Source organism: Myodes glareolus, chromosome 19 (assembly GCF_982192425.1).
Source record: "Myodes glareolus chromosome 19, mMyoGla1.1, whole genome shotgun sequence".
NCBI classification, from domain to species: Eukaryota; Metazoa; Chordata; class Mammalia; order Rodentia; family Cricetidae; genus Myodes; species Myodes glareolus.
The window spans coordinates 46,445,267-46,468,210 of NC_142044.1; the positions used below are offsets into that span (position 1 = coordinate 46,445,267).

Here is a 22,944-nt window from a genome sequence, read left to right on the forward strand (position 1 = left end):
GGGGGAAAAAAAAACCCTTAGTATCTTTTTAACAAAGAAACAAAATCTCCTACCTCTCTCTATGAATTGAAAACGTACAGAAAGCAAAATAAATAACTGCAAAAACAGAAAACCTGCAAGAAAATAAAGGAAACAATAATTCCTTTTTAGATAGTGGCATCTCCCTTGTAATAAAGGAAAGGAGAGAGTGTCCCAGCATGCCATTCAGGACCTTAAAGAAAGAGAATGAAAAGAGCCACTTCTGTCCAGCCAGCACCCAAGCCTAGGGTTTGGGGAAGCCCACGAGGGCGGAGGCGGAGCAGGAGTCCTGTAAGCCCATTGGGCCTCCCTCTGGCTTATTTGCATGGTCTGAGTGGGGCGGGACATATGGTGACGTCATCCAAGGACTGCCCGAGTTGCTGCCGCTCCCTAGGCTCAGAGCCGCAAACAGGGAGCGGAGCTGAGGCTGAGCTGCATGCAGCGCCACCCTGAGCGCCGAGCACCATGTACGACCCAGAGCGCGGCTGGAGCCTGTCGTTCGCCGGCTGCGGTTTCCTGGGCTTCTACCACGTCGGGGCCACGCTGTGTCTGAGCGAGCGAGCCCCGCACCTCCTCCGCGATGCACGCACCTTCTTCGGTTGCTCGGCCGGTGCACTGCACGTGGTCACCTTCTTATGCAGTCTCCCTCTTGGTGCGTTCACGGCCACCACCCAGGCCCCGTGCGGGGAGGGGCTCTCCACCTGGGGAATAGGTGACACCTTCCGGGGAACCGGTTCAGATAGCTCTCATCCTTCCCGGTGCCGTGGAGCCCGGCGTGGGATTTCCGAGGGCGGGGGGGGCAGCGGGCGCGCTAGGCATCAGAGACGCTTGAGCATCTTCTTCCCGCTCCGGTGCCCTGGTTTGAAATGGGTCCTGCTCCCGGGTCCTGCCATCTGGGCCTTCCGGATCAGGAGAGAACAAGGTGCAGGTATCAATGCAGGGGGCGGGGTCCTCTGGTCCCTGTCATCAGGGACGCGGAGGGTTTGTCCTGTGTGTGTCTCTGGCTAATGTACCATGGTGGGTGCTGCCAGGGGGACAGAAGGTACCCAGACTTGAACACCTTTGGTGGCAGTTCAGCCCTCTGGTCGCCTTGAGAGGTGGCTGCTAGGGATGGGGTGCGTGGTTTAGGAAAGTATTTGGAACCCTCCCTAGAGATTGGAATGGATTCCCAGACAGACCTAGTTCCACCCTCTTCTGTCTTCACTGACCTGGGCCAAGCCGCCCCTCCCAGATCGATGTCACTGGCAGTGACATCGTGGGCATTTGAATCTTGGCCTAATTAAACATTTGTCCATGCACACATCCATGCGCAAGAGAAGGTGAGTTTACTTCTCTCACCCCCCAAACTATTAGGATGCGACGCCCTTCCCAGTGTCACAGCTGAATGCTTTTGAGGTTGTGGGCAGGGCCTGGCTAAGTGCCCCCCCGGGGGGGGGGAGCTGCTGACACCCAAAGGTCCCCAGGCAACATGATAATGCCCCTTATCAACCCTCATTGATCGGGGCCTCTTTAATGCTTTACTCTTTGTTCAGCTGGCCGCAGGCAGCCGGGAGTGACTTTGGCAGACACATGAAAGCCCCTGCTGGTGAGCGGAGCTCTGTCATTGGATAGAATCAGTGAGCAGACCCTGAGCTGATGGGACTCAGGGATTAGAAGACAAGCTCATCTGGCTGTGTGCCTGCTTGCTGTCTTCCCCAGCGCGAGGGAGACAGGAGCAAGGGTCAGAGAGAGTGGCCTCTGGGAAAGCTTGACCAGCCTAATGGCCATTGCACTGGGCTTCAGCACTGACCAAAGGCACTTCTTACATGGAGGCCTCTGGACCCCTGTATGAGTGGATGATTATTGAGACAAGGTTTAAATGCATTGACCCCAGGAATCTAAAGTATAGCCACTTTCATATAGAGCAGTGTTTCTCAAACTGTGGGTGCAACCCCTTGGGGGGATCAAACTGATTTCACAGGGGTCGCCTAAGACCATCAGAAAATACAAATACTTCCATTATAATTTATAACAGCAAAACTACAGTTATGAAGTAGCAAAGGAAATAATTTTATGGTTTGGGGTCACCACAACATGAGGAACGGTATTAAAAGTTTGCAGCATTAAGGATGGCTGAGAACCACTGGTACGATGGTGTTAACAGGGACAGTCTATGGCTGTCCTATCAGGTCACGGAGAGGCCAGAGGTACAGGTTACCTCTGGTGGGGGCTGCTGAGGTACACTGCCCAGGGCTGTGACAGGCACAGGCCCTTGGGGCAACTGAGTGTTGGCTAGACTTGGCAGAGGAGGTGGTAGGATCTGCCAGTAGTGTGTAAGTTCACTCTCGAGCCAGGCTCTGCAAGGGGGTCAGGATTAGAGTTGGATCAGGACAGGCTGGGATATGTCTGTCTCTGTGGAGTTCAGTATTTGTGCTGCTTGGGGCTAGAAGAGGTGGTCATGGTTCCAGGATAGAGTGGATTGGCCAGAGGGCACTGGGCTGGAGAGTGAGGGCAGATGAAGCATGAATACACCATGCACCCACTGTGTAATCTGGGAATTCTGGGCTTAGAGGCTTCCATGGAGAGACTAGCCACTTAAGCAGCCTTTTCTGAGGTGAGCATTTTATAGATGCTATTTTACTCAATCTTTTCTGTTTCCAAAAGCGAGTAAAGTTTACTTTTGTTAAAAAGGGCAGTCTAGTGGCTGGAGAGACGGCTCAGTGGTTAAGATCACTTACTGCTCTTGCAAAGGACTCAGGTCCAGTCCCCAGCATGCACTTTGCAATATACAGCCACCTGTATGTAACTCTAGGCCCTGGGAACGTGACACTCTCTTCTGGCCTCTGTGGACTCCTGCACACATGTGCACATAAGCTCATGCATGCTCGCACATATAAATAAATTAATCTTTAAATTTTTTTTCTTTCTTTGGTTTTTTGAGACAGGGTTTCTCTGTAGCTTTGGAGCCTGTCCTGGAACTAGCTCTTGTAGAGCAGGCCGGTCTGGAACTCACAGAGATCTGCCTGCCTCTGCCTCCCGAGTGCTGGGATTAAAGATGTGTGCCACCACTGCCCGGCTAATCTTTAAATATTTTAAAAGGTCATCTGAGGGATAGACAGGTGGCAGAGTGCTTTTCTCAGTAAGGGGTGGAATTGAGGATAACATTTAGGTCCAGGCCTGCATTATTCCTTCTGTACCCACTAATGTTCAGTCCGTTTGTACCAAGGTTGGGGTGCTGATGTGTTGGTGGCTTGTGACTTTATGGACACACAGGTAGAAGTTCTCACATACATGGGCCACTGGAAGGCCTAGCTCAGCACTGTCCATGGAATATACACCACACACCATTCAGGTCATTTTATATTCCTCAGTTGCTTCATTGAATAAAGTCAGGCAAGGGCGAAACTGAATTTTTTGAGCCATACCCAGAATATTATCACTTTGTAAATGGCTGTAAACCACTGTTAAAGAGATAATGTCACCTAGTAAACCTCTGAAATGTAGCCTCCTCCAATGTGCTCAGTATGACCTAAATACAGGGTGTGTTTTATGGTATCTTAATTGGGACCAGTCACAGTCCGGGAGTTCTGTGTGGTTTCTGGTCTCCAATGTGGCATCCTGTTCTGTGTGTTTGACTCCCGTTCCTAGATCACGTCATAGAGACCCTCATGGACCTTGTGCGGAAAGCCAGGAGCCGCAGCATCGGCTCCCTCCATCCCTCCTTCAACATTAACAAGTGTATCCGAGATGGACTCCGGGAGACCCTCCCGGACAATGTCCACCAGATCATTTCTGGCAGGGCTTGCATCTCGCTCACCAGGGTGTCGGATGGGGAGAATGTCCTTGTGTCTGATTTCCATTCCAAAGATGAAGTCGTGGATGTAAGTATAAGTCCTTTGCCTCTCTGGGTGTGGTCAAGAGAAAAGGCAGTACAGGACTGTTGGCTCACTGGACTGGGGCCATACGAACGTTGTTCATCAGGTGATTTGGATGGTTCAGCCCCTTCTGCCACTGAGTCAACAGTGTGGTCGGTCTGGGGTCAAGGACAGAGATTGAAGTGTGCGGGGCAAAGGGTTCTAGGAGCTGGTATTGCTATACAAATACAAATACAAGTGTGAGTGGCAATCATTCACCCAGGTGTTGAAAAACCTATTGTGTGCAGCGAGCCTCTCACCTGTGCTGTCACTGGGGGGGTAAAGAAGGGCACAGGGAGGTGCTGGCCCTGTGACTGCCATGCCCCTTTGTCCTCACAGGCCCTGCTGTGCTCCTGCTTCATCCCTTTCTTCTCTGGTCTAATCCCCCCTTCCTTCCGAGGAGAGGTAAGTGTATATAGGGGGGGTCGCAGTGGGGGTGCATCTGAGTGTTGGAGGCCTCCTTTGCACCCATGACCGTATCTAACTGCGGATCTGGGATCTTCAGCCTGGAGGACAGAATCCATCCCAGGCGTTCCCATAGGATTGAGCCAGACTCACACCCCAGGAGTGCCTTTCACCTCCCTGTCTGCCGTCTGCTGGATACACTGGCCTGGCTCCCTTAATCTGCTCTTGAGCACCGTGGGGATCCTCTTGGTGTCCTAATTAAAGTGTAAGATGCTTAGGAATTAAATTACTCTTGAAGGTAGTTGGTTTGCAGGGGGAATATAGGATGGCTCTGCGTTTCATCTTTCTAACCTTTTAGACAGGGTATAAGTGTGGAATTTTGGCTAGAATCCTCCTAAGTACTGGGACTGAAAGGCAGGTGCCACTACACCCAAGAGAGGAAAAAAAAAATCTACTTTTTTTTTTTTTTTTTTTTTTGGTGTATTACCACATGTGTGTCCTTTTTGGGCATAGCCCAGGACTGGGTTACTAGGGACCTCAGCCATTAAGCACATCTTAGATCCTGATATTGGTCCCCAGTCGTCTTGTGACATAACGGAGGCATATGATCCTCTCAGAACTAAGTGAAAGGGAGGGACCCAAGGGCATCTTGGTGATGTCCCCTGACTTTCTAGAATGCTTTTCCCCAGAAAGGAGGTCAGGAGTTCAAGGCCAGCTGTAGCTACCTAAAACTGTCATGAGCACGGTGACTTACATAGGTAATCCCAGCAATCAGGAGACTGAGGCGGGAGGAACGTGAGTTCAAGGCTCCTCCCCTCTCCCCAAAAGAAAAGTGTTACAGGAAAACAGGCTCGATTAAATGCCTTGATCTAGATCTCTTAAGCAGCAAAGGGAGTCTGGATTTGAACTTGTGGCCATGTGTCTCCTTTGAGGAAGGGTTCATTTCGCGCTCTATCCCCAAGACATATAGCACCCCTAGTTTATATAGCCCCTTTATACGCGGTATAGCAACTCACCTGTGGGTATCCACCTGGCCTTAGGACTTGCCAAGCACAACACGGGGTGGATTCCCATCTCCACGTGTCTCTCTGCTGGCACTTTTGCATAGTGGACATCCTATGCAACAGTACACAGCAACCTTGAAAGCCAGTAAGAAGCCACTGAAAAAGTGATTCCTAGGCCACCATCTCGGCTGCAGTGTCTCAGAAAACAGCATTATCTCTTCCCTCTTCCTTACAGCGGTACGTGGATGGAGGAGTGAGTGACAATGTCCCCCTGTTGGATGCCAAAACCACCATCACGGTGTCCCCTTTCTATGGCGAGCATGACATCTGTCCCAAAGTCAAGTCCACCAACTTCTTCCAGGTGAATGTCACCAACCTCAGTCTCCGCCTCTGTGCCAGGAACCTCCACCTGCTGACCAGAGCACTCTTCCCGCCTGATCTCAAGGTGAGTAGGGTGATAGGGTGCTGCTCTCTGCTTCCCAGGTAGCTGGGGGCCCCTGTTAGTCCCTCCACGAGCAAACAGGACTAGACTAGGCCATGACGGTGACTCAGAAAGGTTGTTGTCCTAGAGTTGGTTGGTCATTCCTTCTGATGACAGCATCCACTGGGGATCACATGGATTGACCCAGAGTTCAGGCTCCACTTCCAGGAATTGGGGTCTAAAATGTCAGGGGTGGGGATGATGTCTAAGGTTTTTTTTTTTTTTCTGTCATTGTGATTTAAAAAAAAAATCCTGACAAGAGCAGCTTTTCTGAAACAATTTATTCTGGAAGTCATGCGGCAGCATCTTAAAGCAGTCGTTCACATCAAGTCCCCCAATCAGGAAACAGAGCTGTTGCAAGGAACCACTTGTTCATCCTGGCTGCCCAGAACCAGAATAATCACACAGAAATTGTATTAATTAAATCACTGCTTGGCCCATTAGCTCTAGCTTCTTTTTTGTTTTTTTGAGACAACGTTTCTCTGTAGCTTTGGAGCCTGTCCTGGAACTAGCTCTCATGACCAGGCTGGCCTCGAACTCACAGAGATTTGCCTGCCTCTGCCTCCCGAGTGCTGGGATTAAAGGCGTGCACCACCACCGCCAGGCAGCTCTAGCTTCTTATTGGCTAACTCTTATAGTAATTTAACCCATTTCTAGTGATGAATGTGTGCTGCTGCCCAGCTTCCTTTCCACTTATAAAATCTAGGATTCTAGCCTAGGGAGTGGTGCCACCCACAGTGGGCGTGCCTTTCTACCCCAATTAACACAGTCACTGTAAACCTTCCAGAGGTCCTGATTTCAATTCCCAGCAACCACATGGTGCCTCACAACCATCTATAATGATATCTTCTGGCCTGCAGGGACACATGCAGGCAGAACACTGTATACATAATAAATAAATAAATCTTAAAAAAAAACCCACAGACATACTCAGAGGCCCATCTCCTAGGTCACTCTGGATTCTCTCAAGTTGACAATTGGTAATACCCACAGTAGGGTTGGTGGTGTGGTACATACCTGTATCCCAGGAAACTGGGTCAGGAGGGTGGAGACCTTGAGATTAATCTGGGATACCTAAAAAGACCCTTCCTTTAAAGAAAAGAAGAGGACTGGAGAGAATGGCCTAGAGGTGAAGAACATTTGTGGTTCTCGTGGAGGACCTAAAATTAGTTCCTGACACTCACATCAGGCACACAACTGCCTGTAACTCTAGCGCCAGGGAACCCAATGCCTCTGGTTTCTGTAAGCATTTGTATCACATGAACATACCTACATAAATAATTAAAAACTAAAAATGAATCTTGAAAACGACTCACAAGCAAGGCATGGTGATGACCCCCATTAATCCCAGCTCTCAGGAGGCAGAAGCAGGTGAATCTCTGTGAGTTTAAGTCCTGCTTGGCCTATGTATGGAATTCTAAAACCTCCAGAGCTACAGAGAGAGACCCTGCCTCAAAAACAAACAAACAAAAAACCCAAAAAAACAAAACAAAACCCTGGGACCTCAAGATGACCCAGTGTGTAAAGGCAATTGCTGCCAAGCATGAAGACTGGATTCATTCCTGGAAATCCATATGGCAAGAGAAAGAACCAACTCCTATAAATTGTCCCCTGACATCTATATGCACACACGGACACACACACACACACACACACACACACACACACACACACACACAGACAAAGAAAGAGAGAGAGAGAGAGAGAGAGAGAGAGAGAGAGAGAGAATTTTAAAATGAAGCAGGGACACTGACCCAGACATTTGGGTTTTCTTTTTTTTGTGTGATGCTGAGGATGGAAGCCAGGCAAGGATCACTGCACTGAGCCACGTCCCCCCCAACCCTCACTGTTGGATTATGGGCGGGCAAGGTCTCACAACTGAGCCATGCCTTCTGACCCTCACCCTCACTGGTGGGTTCTGGGCAAGAACTACACTGCTGAGTCACACCCCCAATCAGGAATTTGTTTTCATTTTGGTTCCTAACGTGATTCTGATTTTCATCCTGGTAAGGAACCACCACACTCATAGCCCCTTTTTTTGACTGGTGTTTGAGTGCAGCAACCGCAGGTCTCTGGAGAGAACCAGGCTGCATGTACCCACATTGCTCACCAAGCATGATTCTCAGCCATGACTGTCCAGGGACACTTAGGGTAGTACCGTGTTGGCTAGAGTGATGGCTTAGCCCCAGCCCCAACCTGCCTGAAACACAGCTCCTGCTGGCAGAGTCTCTGTGGAGAGAACATTGGCACTGAGACCTAGGGAAGCACATGTAACATGAGGGCCGGCTTGTTGGGGTTTCTGTTCCCGCCCAGTACCCCACAGCCGGCAAGTCCCAGAGAAAATCAATCACACAGAGATCTCTATAAGTTATAAAGCTGATTGGCCCATTAGGTCAGGCTACTTATTAGCTCTTATAACTTATGTTACCCCATTATCCTTATCTACGTTAGCAGATGACTCAATACCTTTCCCAGCGGGGCAGCTTACATCTTTCCTCTCCGGTGGTCTGGGCAGAACTGGCAGAGGGAGCTTCCTGCTTCCCAGAATATTCCTGTTCTCATCGCCCTGCCTCTACTTCCTGTCTGGTTGACCCACCTATACTTCCTGCCTGGCCAATGAGCATTTTATTAAAATACATGATTGACAGAATACAGACAATTCTCCCGCACCAAGCACAGAGTCAGCCGGACCTTCTCAGGGACCCTCTAAGCATGGCAGTCATGGTCCCTGTTGTTCACCTGCCTGATTTGCTCACAGGTGACGGGAGAGCTGTGCTTTCAAGGCTACCTGGACGCCTTCCGGTTCCTGGCTGAGAACGGTAGGTCCTGGCTGGGGTGACTTTAGAGTCCCTCAGCTCTGTCACCCATCCTCATGGCTTTCCCCGGCGTCTCGCTCTGCCCACCTCTCTCTCAGCCCTGTGGGACAGGATGCAGGCTGGAGGGGAGAGACCAGCAGATCACAGGCAGACATCCTGAGGCAGAGCTGGGATTCGAACCTGGGCAGCCTGACCCCACCATAGGGCCCCTTCTCTGCAGGCAGCTCCTTTCTTTCCCATTGTGCCCTTTTGTGAGTCTTTTGCATCATGGGCTCAGGTTTGACATGGTTTGGGAGCAGTTTCCATATGAGGCCATCAGTTTCTGGTCCCCAGGCCATTATGGGTCCCGCCCCCTGGATGAGTCTTCTTCTTAGCAGGCACCTGTACTTGAGTCATCCAAGTGCACCTGGGTGACCATGGATATGTAGTCACACAGTGGAATGACATTTTGACATCAAGACTATCTTAGTTTACACAGGAACATTCCACGGTCACACAGTAAGGAAAGCTGGTCTTTCTTTAAAAAAAGAACACGTGCCCTGTCATAAACTGGGCCTAGTAACATCGACCTGTCATCTCACCTACTCAGGAGGTTAAGACAGGGGGATTACAGTTCAAGACCTAGCCTGTTTGCCAAATGAGTTCAAGACCAGCCTGGGCCACTTAGTGAGGCCCTGTTTCAAGAAATATAAGAAAGAATTTGTATTTATTTATTTATTGGTTTTTTTGAGACAGGGTTTCTCAGTAGCTATGGAGCCAGTCCTGGAACTCTCTGTAGACCAGGCTGGCCTTGAACTCACAGAGATTCGCCTGCCTCTGCCTCCCGAGTGCTGGGATTAAAGTCGTGTACCATTACTGCCTGGCAGGAAATAAATTTTAAGAAAGAAAGAAAAAGGCTGTGGCTGTGGCTCAGTGCCATTGTTGCTTGCCTAGCAGATAGAAGTTACTGGGTTCAGCCTCCAAGCCCATCAGGAAGAGAAGGGAGGGGAGAAGAAAAAAAAGAGAGAGAAAAAGAAAGTTGGTAGAACATTTGCCTAGAGTGTATGGGTTTAAAGTACATTTATGGAGACAGAGGAGATGGCACTTTTGTAAGGACAGATATGTGCTCTTTCACTCAGAAGGCCACAGGGCCATGACCAGGAGCCTCCACAGCCTTATGAGGAGGTGGAATGGGCATGTGGAAGGCCATGGTGAACGGTGAGAAGAGTTAGGCTTTAGGCTAACTGAGGAATCGTCAGGGAATGAACAAGGATGTCCTGGAGAACGTAGGCCCTTGAGGAACGGGAAAGCTTGGGAGTCGGAGTCAAGGTCTGTGTGTCCCAGAGATGGCAAATGAATGCCCATGTGGCTGGAGTGGCACAGGGTGGGGGCTGGAAGATGGACAAAGAGGGCACAAGAAGAGTGACCTGTGGACTTGGGAGCAGCTGGTACCCACAACAACAAGGAGCCACTGAGGACCCCTAAAGCAAGAGAGGGGCAAGTCGGAGAAGGGTGGCAGTATAGTGAAACACCCAGTACTTCACGCAGATACATGTACACACAGACATGCACACTCACAAGGGGTTGGCTACTTTGTTCAAAATGCCACTTCATCTTGGGATAGGAAGATGATGATCTGTTTCCAATTTTAAAAAAAAAGCCCTTCAAGGTGTTGCTTCTCAGTTAGGCTGTTGGCAAAGACCTACAGTCCCAGGGCTTAGGAGGCTAGGACAAGAGGAGTTCAATGTCAAGGCCAGCCTGGGCTTGCTATAGAGATTTGTATTGGCATGGATTTTGGTTTATTGATACAAATTTAAGGTCAATTTTGTTATACTGTGCATATGTATTTCTGCTCTTGATTAAGGTATTATGTTTGTCCAGCTAATTTAAAAATGTAATGTATAGTTAAGAAATATAGGTTAATAGATAATCATCTATAATAGTCAAGCTTAGTAGTATGTTAGTTAGATTTTCTAGATGTACAGAGATGTATTTCAGATGGATAGGCATTCTTCAAACCTTTCAAAGACTACAGAATATGACAGTTAAAATGTTTTAAGAACTTAGTACTTTTGAGGACAATGAGATACATCTGCTCCTGACAGCACTAATTACTTTAAGAGGAAAATGGGCATCGAAGAGGCTCCTTATGGAGTTTGTCCAGTTAGATGAACTGGACATGTAGGACCCATAGAGAAATGAATGCTGAACTTGCCTAAAGGTGAGATGATCCTTTGGGGGTTCTTGCTCCATGAAAGAGTCTGCTAAACATTCTACAGGACACAGAAGAAAGTGACTGACAAACTGCCAATATAGGTGGCACTGTCTTTGAAATTTCCTGCTTCATGCAAAAGTCTGCTGGACACTATGGGCCTGTACTTTGGGTGACTGTCCAGGCAGCAAGATATCTCTGTCAATTCTAGAGTTTTGGAAGTTGCTTACAATACACTTCCTGTTTACTTAGGTAATATTATGTCCTTCTGGAGTCTTTGATGGAGTTGAAGAACTTATAATTATAGTTTTCCTTAGTTATGATAAAGGATAAGGTAGATATAAATATTGTAACTGTAATTATTGCTTGATATATAGTGAGACCTTGACTCAAAGGAATGGGACAAAAAGCATGAGAGAGGGAGAAAGACAGACCAGGATTTGATATGGCTCTGCCTGCCTCTCAGTACTTGGAAGTCATGTGGTGGAAGGCTGTCATCTTAGACACCAGACTGGCTCTGCCAAGTAGTGGCCGTGTGACTTTGGATGGGTGTCTGTGCTTGTGATTCCTCAGGCGACATGGAATTGATGATTCTCATAGCTGTTGAATGGCCACTGTGTCATTCATGTGTGTCATTCATGTGTGTCATTCAGGGCCTGGAATTTAAAGTGCCCAGCCTGTGGGAGAAGAGTTATTTCTTCCCTGTAGTGTTTGGCTCTGAAGCAGAGAGAATCCCACATAGCTAGAGCGTGAGCGAGCATGCGAGGCAGGGACTACACTCCCATCTGCCCGGCTGCACGCACGGCACTGCTAGCTCTGATGTGTCCACCTTAATCCACGCCTTGTGTTGGGTGGTAGCAGGCATGACGTTGCTGTGCTGGCTCACCTCCCCTGCCATCTGGGGCTGAGTGTGGCTGGTGGGTGACGACTGCCTCTCATCTCTGCCCTCGTGCCTATTTCCATGTTCTTTGCAGGCATCTGTAATGGGCCACAGCCCAGCCTGAGTCTATCCTCAGAGGAGATGGAGCCAGAAGCCACGCATCTCTGCCCAGAAAACAGCAACCTTGTGGGGGACCAGCTGCCAGTCAACCTGTGCCTTACAGCTGTGCCCTGGGATGACAGCATCAAGGAGACCCTGTCCCCCAAGCTCAGCACAGGTACTGTTGTACTGGGGCAGGATGAGACCAGAGCATGCCAGACAGTGTATGCAACTGGGTTGCTTGCTGTGTGTGACGGGAAAAGGTGACATTTCTTCAGCAAGAAGCCTCTGGGGACAGGCCATAGGGACATCATAGAGATGTCCTTACTGCACAAACTAGCCACTGCCACCTATCCCTGTACCTAGAATTCATGACCAGGAGGAATGCTGATCCAGTTGAGCCCAGGTTACTCACATGGGTTCCAGCCCATCAGCCAGGCCCAGGCCCACCCTGCCAGGCTGCCTCCCTCCTCGTTCCAGCTCTGATCAGGGCCGTGGATATGAGAAAGGACCTGGGGTCCAGCCTGTCTCCCAACTCTTCATTCAGAAGGCCTTTAGGGTCCCTGCTGTCCACCTGTCTACTTGTCTCTCCTTAGCTCCCTTTTTAGCTTAGCTCAGCCACCATTTTTTTTGCCACCATGTGATATATTTTATGTCATTGTCATTGGCTGCTGAGTAGACAATGACATGTTCTAAATGTTTGTGTCCCTCAAAATTCCTATGCTGACAACCTAATATGGTATTGTCCTTAAGAGGTGAAGCCAGGTGACTCAGGAGTTCAGGACAAGCCTTGGCTACATAGTGAGCTCTGAATCAGCCTGGGCTACATGAGACCTTAGCTCAAGAACAAAAATGACTCTCATCCTGAAATCCAAGCTCCCAAGGGGATGGTATTGGGAGGCAAGCACTGGGACCACTCCTGAGGGCAGAGCCTTCCAAATGAGATTGGTGCTGGAAAGAAGGCCAGTAAATACCCTCCAGTCCTTTGGCCTGCAATGATCTATGACCTGGCTCTCACCACACACCAGTGTCTGCTGAAGCTAACACTTTGTCTTCCAGTATCCAAATCTGTGAGGAGTCAGCGCTTGTTGTTTATAGGAGTGGCAGGGTAACTGTAGCATGTGACCATGGTCTGATCTGCCAAGTCAGACAGCCTAGTCCACAGACAGCTTCCAACCAGGCCCAGGAGAGGCTCAGGCATGAACTGAACCCAGTGTCTGCCCTCCAGGCAGTAGCTGTTCAGTGGGAGGTGTCAGGAGGTCATCAGGGGATAAAGGGTAACGCTACCGGCAGCTGAGGGGTGGAGTGTGGCTAAGGGTGGCTGAAAGCTGTGTGCACCCTCATCTGGAAACATGAGAGAGCCTTAGGCCTAAATATGGGCCAGCAGAGGGGAGGGGGAGGGAGAGATGGGGTTCTTCCATTTGTTCTTTTCTCTCTGAGACCATCTCACTGTGTAGCCCATACTGGCCTCAAATTTGAAATCCTCCTGCTTCAGCTTCCCAAGTGTTGGGATTAGAAGCCTGAACCACCAGACTTGGCTAGAGTTCGACCTTTGCATCACCTTTGCTATGAGAGGCATGGCTCACAAACCTCAGTGTGTCCCATCTGAGCCACTGCCAGTCCTTAGGCTCCAGGCTTCCTCTGTTTCAAAGCGGGTCTGACCCCTACAGAGAGAGGGGCTTGAATGCTGGTATTCTCAGGAGCCATACAGATAGGAGGTTCCAAATTGCCGTTTTCAGCTGTGAGCGAGGCGATTAAGGACAGGGACGGCTATCTGAGCAAAGCCTGCAACCTCCTGCCCATCAGGATACTGTCGTACCTCATGCTGCCCTGCACTCTGCCCGTGGAGTTGGCCATCGCTGTGGTCCACAGGTAAGCATCGTGGCATGGTGTGGCTGACAGCAGCTTTGGCCCAGGCTGGCTGTATGGGTTACAAGATGGAGCCCCTGGGAGAGGCCTTCTTACCTCCAGTCATGGGTATCTGTAACATGGCGTAAGTTCTGGAGGCTCCTGGAGCTGGCAATGGCCTTAACTAGTCCCTGGTTCAGCCACTCATGATTCCCTGGGGAAACTGAGGTAGGGAGAGGTCGAGGCCACAACACTGCAGCCACTGAGCTGGTGAGTAGGAAGGCCAGGTCTAGAAACAGATCCTTGCTGTCGTTGGGCCTGTCTATAGAATCACACGCAAACAGTATTGAGTCGAGAGCCCCATTCCCCTCTGGTCATGGTTGGATGGTGTGAGTCAGTCAGCTGTTAGGAGACAGAGATGAGGTGGTCCTGGAACTTGGGAATGGGGCTCCCATTCAAACAGCACAGCGAAGAGGCAGCTCGGCTCATTATCAGACTGTCCTGGTTTAGTGCTTGGCTGCACCCCTTTTCACAGCTGTGTGGCCCTGGACGAATGAATGTACCCCTCTGTACTTCAGCTTACTGCTGAAGAAATAGGAAGAGATGAAACTGTCTGGGGAAGAGGATGATCAGGAGGCCCAGTGAGGTCCTGTGTGTGGCGTGTGCTCACATGTCCAGCTGGCAGCAGTAATTTGTTGCTAAATTGACATCCCTTACCCAAGAGTTTGACATTCCTTATCCATCGAGGGTTTGGATTTTTTTGTTGTTGCTTTAGAATTCTGGGTATCTGCATAGGCTTATAGTTAAGCAAGTTCAAACAGGTAAAAAAAAAAAATCAGAAACGTTTTGAGCATCATGCCAATGCTAGAATGTTTCAGATTTTTATACTGGGCATGGTGGTACACACCTGTGGTCCCAGTACTCTGAATAGAGGCTGAGGCAGGAAGATCCGTAGTTCAAAACCACCCTGGGCCACAGAGTTAGTTAAGGCTAGCTTGGGGTACATGTAGAGACCCTGTCCCCAAAACTGAGTGTTATTGGGCATGTAGCTCAGTGGTGGAGTGGACAGTTAGCAAGGTTCAATTTCCCAGTCCCAGTCCCATGAGGCAGGAGGAAGGAGGAAAGGAGAGGGAGGAGAAAGGGAGGAAGAGGAGGGGGGACAGGCGTGTCATCTGGAGGTTCTGGCTGTGCCATTTGCCTTGGCCCTCCCCTAGTGTCCTTGTCCTGTCTCACCTGAACTGGTGCCTTGGCTTGCAGACCAGGCTGACCTTGAACTCAGAGCTCCTCCTGCCTCTGCCCTCTGAGTGCTGGGATTAAAGGTGTGCACCACCCCAGCTGGGCCTGGTCTCTTTTTGTCGGCATTCTCCTTTGCTTTGCTTTGCTGGAGCGGAGCCTTACTGAATCCCTAAGGAGAGTGTTCTGCTGGCTTCCCAGAACCTCACCTGTTTTCTGCGTCTGACTGCTGGGCAGCTGCTCACAGAGAGACCTGCAGGCACAGAGTCTGTCCTCTGAGACCTACACCAGGCTTTCCTGGGATTGCTCAGAGGAGTCCACTTCCACCTAGTTCTCCTCTCTGTGGCTGAGTGGCTTTTGGTCCTTCTGCCCCTCCTTGGCTAGTCTTTCACGTCACAGACTGTCACTTCCTCAGCCAAAGCCTGTCTCTTCTGTGGTTTGGGGACTGGGCCATCTGCAATTGTGTCTGTAAGTCCTTTTTCATGGCCATTTCTCCCCTTTTCCTGCAGCTCTGTGAGAGCTTTGCCTCTGGCTGGATTCTGGCCTTGAGAACCTTCTCTTTTTTACATTTTTCAAATTTTTGACTTTTTGCCTCCAAGCTGAAGTCTTCTCAAATATACCTTCCAGTCCCATTCTCTAGGTTATTTTTTGTTTGGTTTGGTTTTTTGAAACAGAGTTTCTCTGTGTAGCCCTGACTGTCCTGGAACTTATTCTGTACACTAGCTGGCCTTGAACTCAGAGATCTGCTGTGTTTGCCACCTGAGTGCTGGGATTAAAGATGTGCACCACCACTGTCCAGCATTCTCTGTGGATTAACATTAGCAGCATAGATGAACTTCTAAACTCTGGCTGGTCCTTCCTTCCTGTTCTTTTATGTGGGCATTCTCTTCTTGGTGTGTGTGTGTGTGTGTGTGTGTGTGTGTGTGTGTGTGTGTGGTGTTGGGAAAAGGGTATGGAGGGGTGTGTCTGTGTCTGTAAGTGCAAGTGTATGTGGGAGTGGGGTATCTATATGTTGGGGGTATTTTTGCATGTTTTATTGTCTTATGCATTGACTGTGTGTATCTGTGCGAGCACTCATGAGGGTCATAGCCTGTGTGTGGGGGTCAAAGGGCAACTTTTTGAAGTTGGTTCTCTCCTTCCATTTGTGGGTCCTGGAAATCAAACTCCAGGTGTCAGGGCCAAAATCATCTTCACCCTGTGAACCATCTCTCTGCCCCATGTGTCCACACTTCTGAGCCAGAATTTTAACTCCGTAACCCAAGCTGACCTGGAACTTACGGTGTAGACCAGACTGACCTTAAACTCAAGTCAAACCTCCTGCCTCAACCTCTCATGTGCATGCAGGGTGTCAGGCATGATTCACCACCTCCCATCCATGTTCTTATTTTATGGTCACTAGCACAGCTTCCAGGCCGTGGCTAGTGCTGATCCAGCTCACTGCTGCAGGAGACAGGCTCTCCCTGGACGACCCTACTGCCCTTCCTGGATGCTTGCATAAGCCACCAAGTTTCACGGTTCTACCGCTGCTCTTCAATGTCTGGCTTCCTCCCGTCTGGCTGAGGTTACCCAATCTCTCAGTTGTGTCAGCCGCTCACAGTAGCTGCCCAGCTTCTTAGGAAGCTAAAAAGCCCAAGGGGTCTAGGCCAGACTGGCAAGAGAATGACACCCTGTCTGAAAATAAATAAATGTATCCCAGCCTGCCTCCCTGCTTCTCTCCATGGCAAACCTGCCACTTGCATAGGTCTGCTCCGGGGAAGACACGTAGCAAGCTAGTCTTGTGTGCATCCCCTGCACCAGTCCAACCTCTAATTTCTCCATCAAAATCCCCGGGCAGCTTTACTGACCCAGTGTCCCCTATGGAGTCAGCCTCCTGCTTTGGGCTGGCACTGACCAGCAACCTGTCTCTTGCCAGAGCCTACAAATGTTTTTGGTCCCCGTGGTACTACCCTTGGATTCGTAGTGGCAATGCACAGTTGGCCTCGGTGGAGAGCCTAGGCCTTGGCCAGCACTTGCCATCAACCCTTGAGAAATTATGTCGACTGACCCCGCAGAGCTGAGGCATTCCGCATTCATTCCCAGGGGCTTTCTGAAACCCTGAATGGCCTGGTTTGCTTTAGGGGTTTTAGAAGGTTCACTGTTCAGTGGCAGCCTAGATCTGCCTTAGGGAGCTTATCGGATCAGGGTCAGAAGTGACACTAATGGCTCATGTGGATGAAGGCTACTGTTGGGAGATGGCTGCGTTTTATTGACTTTTCTTCTGGTTTATCTTCATGCTGACACAGTGAAGTCGTGTGTGTGTGTGTGTGTGTGTGTGTGTGTGTGTGTGTGCACGCGCGCGTGCGCGAGTGCATGCGTGTTTATATGTGCAGTACACATGCACAGTGTCGATGGCTTCCTTCCCACAGGTTGGTGATATGGTTCCCTGACATCCCTGATGATATCCAGTGGCTACAGTGGGCAACATCCCAGGTGTATGCCCGCATGACGACGTGTCTGCTCCCCTCCACCAGGTAAATAATTTGGCCTAGGGTATGTGGGCCGGATGGGCATCCCTGTTGATCCCAGAGCTTGGGTCGTGACTGCCCTAAGAAGTCAGGCTCAGCCACCTGTCCCTCACAGGACAATTAGAGTACTAGTAAAAAACAGAGAAGGGAGATTTATTCACAAATAAAAAGGTTCAGGTACTCCCCGCTCCCCAAGTTAACCTTTGGGGAATTGACAGGAGATTTAAGTTTAAACAGAGGTATGCTAAGTAGTCCTAATCACAGTGTGGTCCTGCCTACCCTTGTCTGGGCTCCAGGCTCTCCTCCAAGGTTCAGGCCAGGCCTTCTCTCCTCAGCAGGAGCCTCCTGGGGAAATCCCAGTTCCTTGGCCTCAACTGTTTCAAAGGTCTGAGAGCCCAAGGGAGGGGCGCAGCTGTCTCCTCAGAGTGCCTTCTCTCCTACCAGAACCACTGCACGGTCTGTGCTCAGGCCGCATGCAACATTCTCGGAACATCTGGCTCAGTGTCGAGAGTGACAAGAAGGATCCTGAGGGCGACCCTGAGTCCACCAGGAATCCCTAGGCTGTGGAGGGAGAGGAATGGGAGGGTGGGAACAAAGAAGAGGAGTTATGGACTCAGGGCACAGGGGAGATTAGGGTACTGAGCAGCACTGGTCTTCCTGGACAGCCTGGCATGAGAAAGGGGGAGCTTGCCGTGTGTGTGTGTGTGTGTGTGTGTGTGTGTGTGTGTGTGTGTGTGGAGTTCCAGTGACTTATGGGAAGTGGTCCAGGAGGAGGTAGGGCATCTTGATGGGACAGCATGTTCCTGTGGAAGAAGCCCGTGGTTCAGTTGAGGACTTGTTTGTGGGTGAAGCTGTGGCTATCCACTGGGGGTGTTCAGGCAGTGGAGAAAGGCACAGGCTTAGGGGATGGGGTCTGTCACCTCAGCCCTGAAGGCAGGAAGAAGCTGTGGCTCTGGGTTGCAGCCCTGCAATGACCAAGTACGTGCTGGTGGCTCAATGACTGGCGCCACCCTCCCGGCACCTGTTAGGTTTGTGGTGAGGCGTTCAAGAGGACACTGAGCTAGATTACTGGGGATAGCTTATAGGAAGAGTTATTAATGCCATGGGGCTGGAGAGATGGCTCAGAGGTTAAGAGCATTGCTTGGTCTTCCAAAGGTCCTGAGTTCAATTCCCAGCAACCACATGGTGGCTCACAACCATCTGTAATGAGATCTGGTGCCCTCTTCTGGCCTGCAGGCATAGACGCAGATAGAATATTGGATACATAATAAATAAATATTAAAAAATAAATAAATAAAAATAATGCCATGGACAGACAGATGGACAGAGGGGCAACTGTGGTGGGGCTTCCAGGCAGCTCAGGCCCCAGCACCAGAGATAGACAGCTTGGGGACGTCTTTGAAGAGACTCAGTCCACATGGCAGAGGAGGGGACCCTCTTAGACTTACTGAGGCTGAGAGAGGTTCACAGTAAGAATCTGCAGCCAGGCTCTTTGACTCGCAGGCAGGAGGCAGGAAAGGGGTGGGGAGCAGGACTGACAAGCCTTTGATGATGGAGACTCACTGCTCAGGTAGAGTGTTGTGCACAGCATCCCGGGAGGTTCCTGGGAGGATCTGTGAGAGGAGACCTGGGCAGAGGCGGAGTTCTAACCACACTCCTACAGTGCCGAAGACCCGAGAGCCTTGGGGAAGGGCCTCCAACCTTACTTCCTTCTTTCTGTTCAGATCCCGAGCACTCAAGACTGAGCACCAAACATGCAAGCGTGGACATCACCCCTTGCTACACAAGTCCCAGTGAAGCTCTGCTTGTTTGTGGATTGCTGGCCTCCTGGCTTCCTATGAACTTGGACATTCTCCCTGTGGGATGGTCCAGGAGGGGCCCAAGCTGAGGCCACCCTGCCTTCCACCCCAAGCCCAGCCTGACCTTCAGCAGAAGCACAATGTCTGGATGGTGGGTGGTGGTGGTGGGGGACTATATTCTCTGTTTTGCAGTGGGAAGGGTTCTGTTACTTTTGGAGGCATCTAGGAAATCACTGTCCGGGAGCTAAGCCCCTATGCAGCTGCCCCTGGGTGCTGTGCCGTAACCTCAGGTCTGTGACCCCAGAATCACGGAATCTGGGCTAAATTGGTAGTTTATAGACACCAAAGACGATGATTTGGTCTTTAGGAAGCTACTTTTGGTCTGGGTGAAGTCTGCTGCTTGAGAGCTAACCCGGAGAGGAAGCTCCAGTCTCTCAGCCTGTGCATGGGTGGGGATGGCAAGGGCAGCGCGTTTGGAAACAGGAATCCAAGCTGGGCGATCTCGTAAGGAAAATTGTTCAGAAGTGTGATGGATGGGGTGTGGCTGTCCCTGAACCGGGCCTGCCAGTTGAAGGTCATACAAGGTAACATATTACATTCAAGAACACTGTTGGCTCTTAGTAAAACACTTTATAGGGAATTTTATATGAGCACACCAGGGAATGTGTAGTGAGCTACATGTATGATCGGTGAGCTGTGAATAAAATTAACCTTAAAATCTCTTGTATGTGGGGGCAAAACAACACAGGTAGGAAGCACAGTGGACCTCTGCCTCCTCACCCTCAACTTGAATCTGGCCTGTTTTCTCCACTGTCTCCAAGTCTCTGTACTATCATTAGCCATCACTGCCTCTCTCCGTTCCCGTCTGCTCCACCGACCTTAATGGGGATAAGCATCCACCTTTCTCAGGTGAATGTATGCAGCTGTGGGCGTGATGTGTTTCCTGTAATTCACACATAAGATAAGAACATAGAAAAAAGCCGCCACAAGGACCTGCTCATACTCCTGAGCATTGGCAGTAAGGTTCATGTCTCCTGGAGTCCTCGTGACTCGTGAGCTCCAGGTTCACACACACACACACACACACTTCAGGAGGAATCCTCACACCCTGGTGCACATAATCTTAGCAGGGTCGATCCTGATTGGATAGGAGACGACTCTGGCGGAGAGAATGTGGTTTCAGAGATAAAGCTTCTAGGCTACACAGAAGAAAAAAAAAAAAGACTGTCTCATGGAGAAAACAAACCGGGAGTGGGGATGTAGTTCAATTATTGAGTGCTTGTCTAGCACGCAGGAAGCTCTGAGTTCGGTCTCGGCACCATATGAACTGTGGTGTGACTGGCAAACATATGCAATTCCAGCTCTCAAGCAGTAGGGTAAGAGGATCAGAAGTTCAAAGTCATGCTTGGCTAAATGAGACCCTGCCTCAAAAGCAAACACAAAGAAATGGCAGAAGCTTCTCATCGGCAGCGAAGACTATTCCTGCCACCCTATCAAATACAATTTCTGCTGGTTTGGAGCCCTCCACTGTCAGGAACACCTGGAGGGGAAAAGTTAACACCAGGGAGCAACTTCCTGAACCTGCTAATCAGGTAGCAAAGCTGGTTCACTTCTTAAAAGACAAGCATGGTGTCTATGCAAATGGTGTGTCCACAGAAGGACTGAATGCATACATCAAAAGTACCCACAACTGTCAAGGGGAAAAGGTTCATAATCAATGTGGAAGAAAAAAACAATAAATATGATCTTTTTAAAATGCATTTCCAGTCTCTTTCTCTCTCCTACTACAGTCAAAAGGGCTGTATAGGTTTGCATCCTCTCCTCTAGGCCTGCCTGCTAGATTCCTCCACGCTGCATAATAAATGACCGGGCTATTGCTATATAGCCCAGGCTGGTCCGGAACCCTCCACTCTCCTGCCACAGCCTTCTCAGCGCCATGTTCACGCACACTGCCATACCAGCCTAGAACGGGTATTTTTAGTAACCACTGGGAAAAGACAATGGTCTGAGGGACACTGGGGAGTAAACAGTGGCGATAAAGGCCTGGCTGGGTGTGACTCTCTCAGGCCACTGGTGAAACTAGTGTGGACAGCCTTGAAAACTGTATGAGCACTCCCAGGTGGCACAGCCAAGAAAGACATCCAACAGAGGGACAATCGGAACAAAAGTTTGGATCATGGGCAGAGTGCTCCAAACTGAGTCACCCTCAATTTACCTCAACGTAATGATGACATCATAGACTTACTTATTAAGCCAGACTCTGCTCTAAGCTCCAAGAATAAGGAAGTAGGGGAGTGATAGTTTCCTGCTGAAGGACTACACTTCCCAATTTCCCTTGTGAACTGGGGAGTTATTTTCACCTCTATAAGGGGCTGCAGCCCATCCCCCCCCCAGTTGGTTTGGCCATCCAAACATGTGGGGACAAAATACCCCTTCATTGTGAATAAACATGGTTCTACCTAAGGTCAGACCTAGTCTCTCTTTCTGCCTTCTCTCTATCTACAGCGGCTTTTTTGTTTTGTTTGTTTTTTATTGTTGTTGTTTTGAGGCAGAATTTCTCTGTGTAGTCCTGGCTGTCATGAAATTCGCTGTGTAAACCAGGCTGGCCTCGAACTGATAACTTCACCTGCCTCTGTCTCCTGAGTGTTGGGATTAAAGGTGTGCGCTGCCACTGCCTGGCTTACAGCTGCTTTTTAATAATCTGACAGAGGAGGACATATGAGGGTTAAAATTATCTTTTAAGTTTAAATTACTATGTTTAAGAGATCTATAAAACAAAAATGCCTTTAATCTGTAAGCCCTACTTGCCCAAGGACAGTTAACTTCATGGGATGCTGGGGATGTCCATAAGATAACAAGCCCCGTGTTTTTGCTTCTGTAAACAAGCTTAGTTGCCCCAACTGAACAGGCTGTGTTGATCACACATAGGTAGGTGAGGTATGTGTGCAGGAAGTAAGTCAGAATGTATACTTGCCACTGATTGGATGAAGGCAGGAAATATATAGTCTCTGGGTTCTGTCTTTATAAGCCTTCGACTAAAGCAATTTGGTGGCATAGTATAGGAATATTGGATATGGACCTGGTCAGAGTCTATCGTCCTGGCCAGTATTTAATAATAAAGCTTGCTTCAAATTTGGCTCAAAACTTGTGGTAGTGGTCTTATTCTCACCCAGTGGGGCTTACATACATAGTATATGAATGATAGAATAATCCTGGGTCATGTTTTTTGCTTGTTTGTTTGCTTGAGACAGGGTCTCTCTGTGTAGCCCTGGCTGTCCTGGAACTCTCTATGTAGACCAGGCTGGCATCACCCAGCCCTCTCTCAGTTTTGAAATCTGTCTTTGGAAAGGAAAGCAGTGCCATTGTGTACCCTGGTTTGGGTTAGGCCAGGAAGGAGCTCAGCAAATGCTTGTGCTGTTTCTAGTGGTGCCAGGCTCAGGTTCACGAGGATCAGAAAACATGGGTCCCATCTTTGCAGGGCAGACCCAATACTGGGAAACCAGATGAGTAGGTCAAGGTAGGGAGGAAATGGCAGGGACAGGGCTGGCTGCTGGAAGGTTCTGCCTCTTTCCAGACAGGAAGAATGTGGACTTTGAAGGCTTGGATGCCAGAGGGGTGCTATTTAAACATAAACAAGTACAGGGGTCTCCTAAAGGGAGAAGGATGGGAAGGGAAGCTGGGCTTCCATAGCCAGGAGCAGTGGTGTCAGGCTGACTGTACCCTGCCTGCGGTGAGCTGCAGCTCACAGCTAGGAGTGGCTTCTATTACGTTGT

At 49.7% G+C, this 22,944-nt stretch overlaps 1 protein-coding gene across 2 annotated transcripts; it reads left to right on the forward strand.

Moving 5' to 3' along the window:
* The first annotated feature begins 405 nt into the window (after nt 1-405).
* On the forward strand, nt 406-20,931 carry Pnpla3 (patatin like domain 3, 1-acylglycerol-3-phosphate O-acyltransferase). Of its 2 annotated transcripts, XM_048444979.3 has the most exons (9): nt 407-670; nt 3,646-3,878; nt 4,251-4,316; nt 5,556-5,765; nt 8,560-8,620; nt 11,783-11,965; nt 13,527-13,659; nt 17,274-17,378; nt 19,097-20,931. In XM_048444979.3, exons 1-9 carry the CDS (start codon nt 484-486, stop codon nt 19,167-19,169), a joined length of 1,251 nt encoding a protein of 416 aa, XP_048300936.1. In that variant the 5' UTR covers nt 407-483; the 3' UTR covers nt 19,170-20,931. The 2 variants fall into 2 exon arrangements, with proteins under 2 accessions (XP_085534637.1, XP_048300936.1); XM_085678511.2 differs by lacking the exon at nt 19,097-20,931 and having other exon boundaries at nt 406-670; nt 17,274-17,382.
* The last annotated feature ends 2,013 nt before the right edge of the window (nt 20,932-22,944 follow it).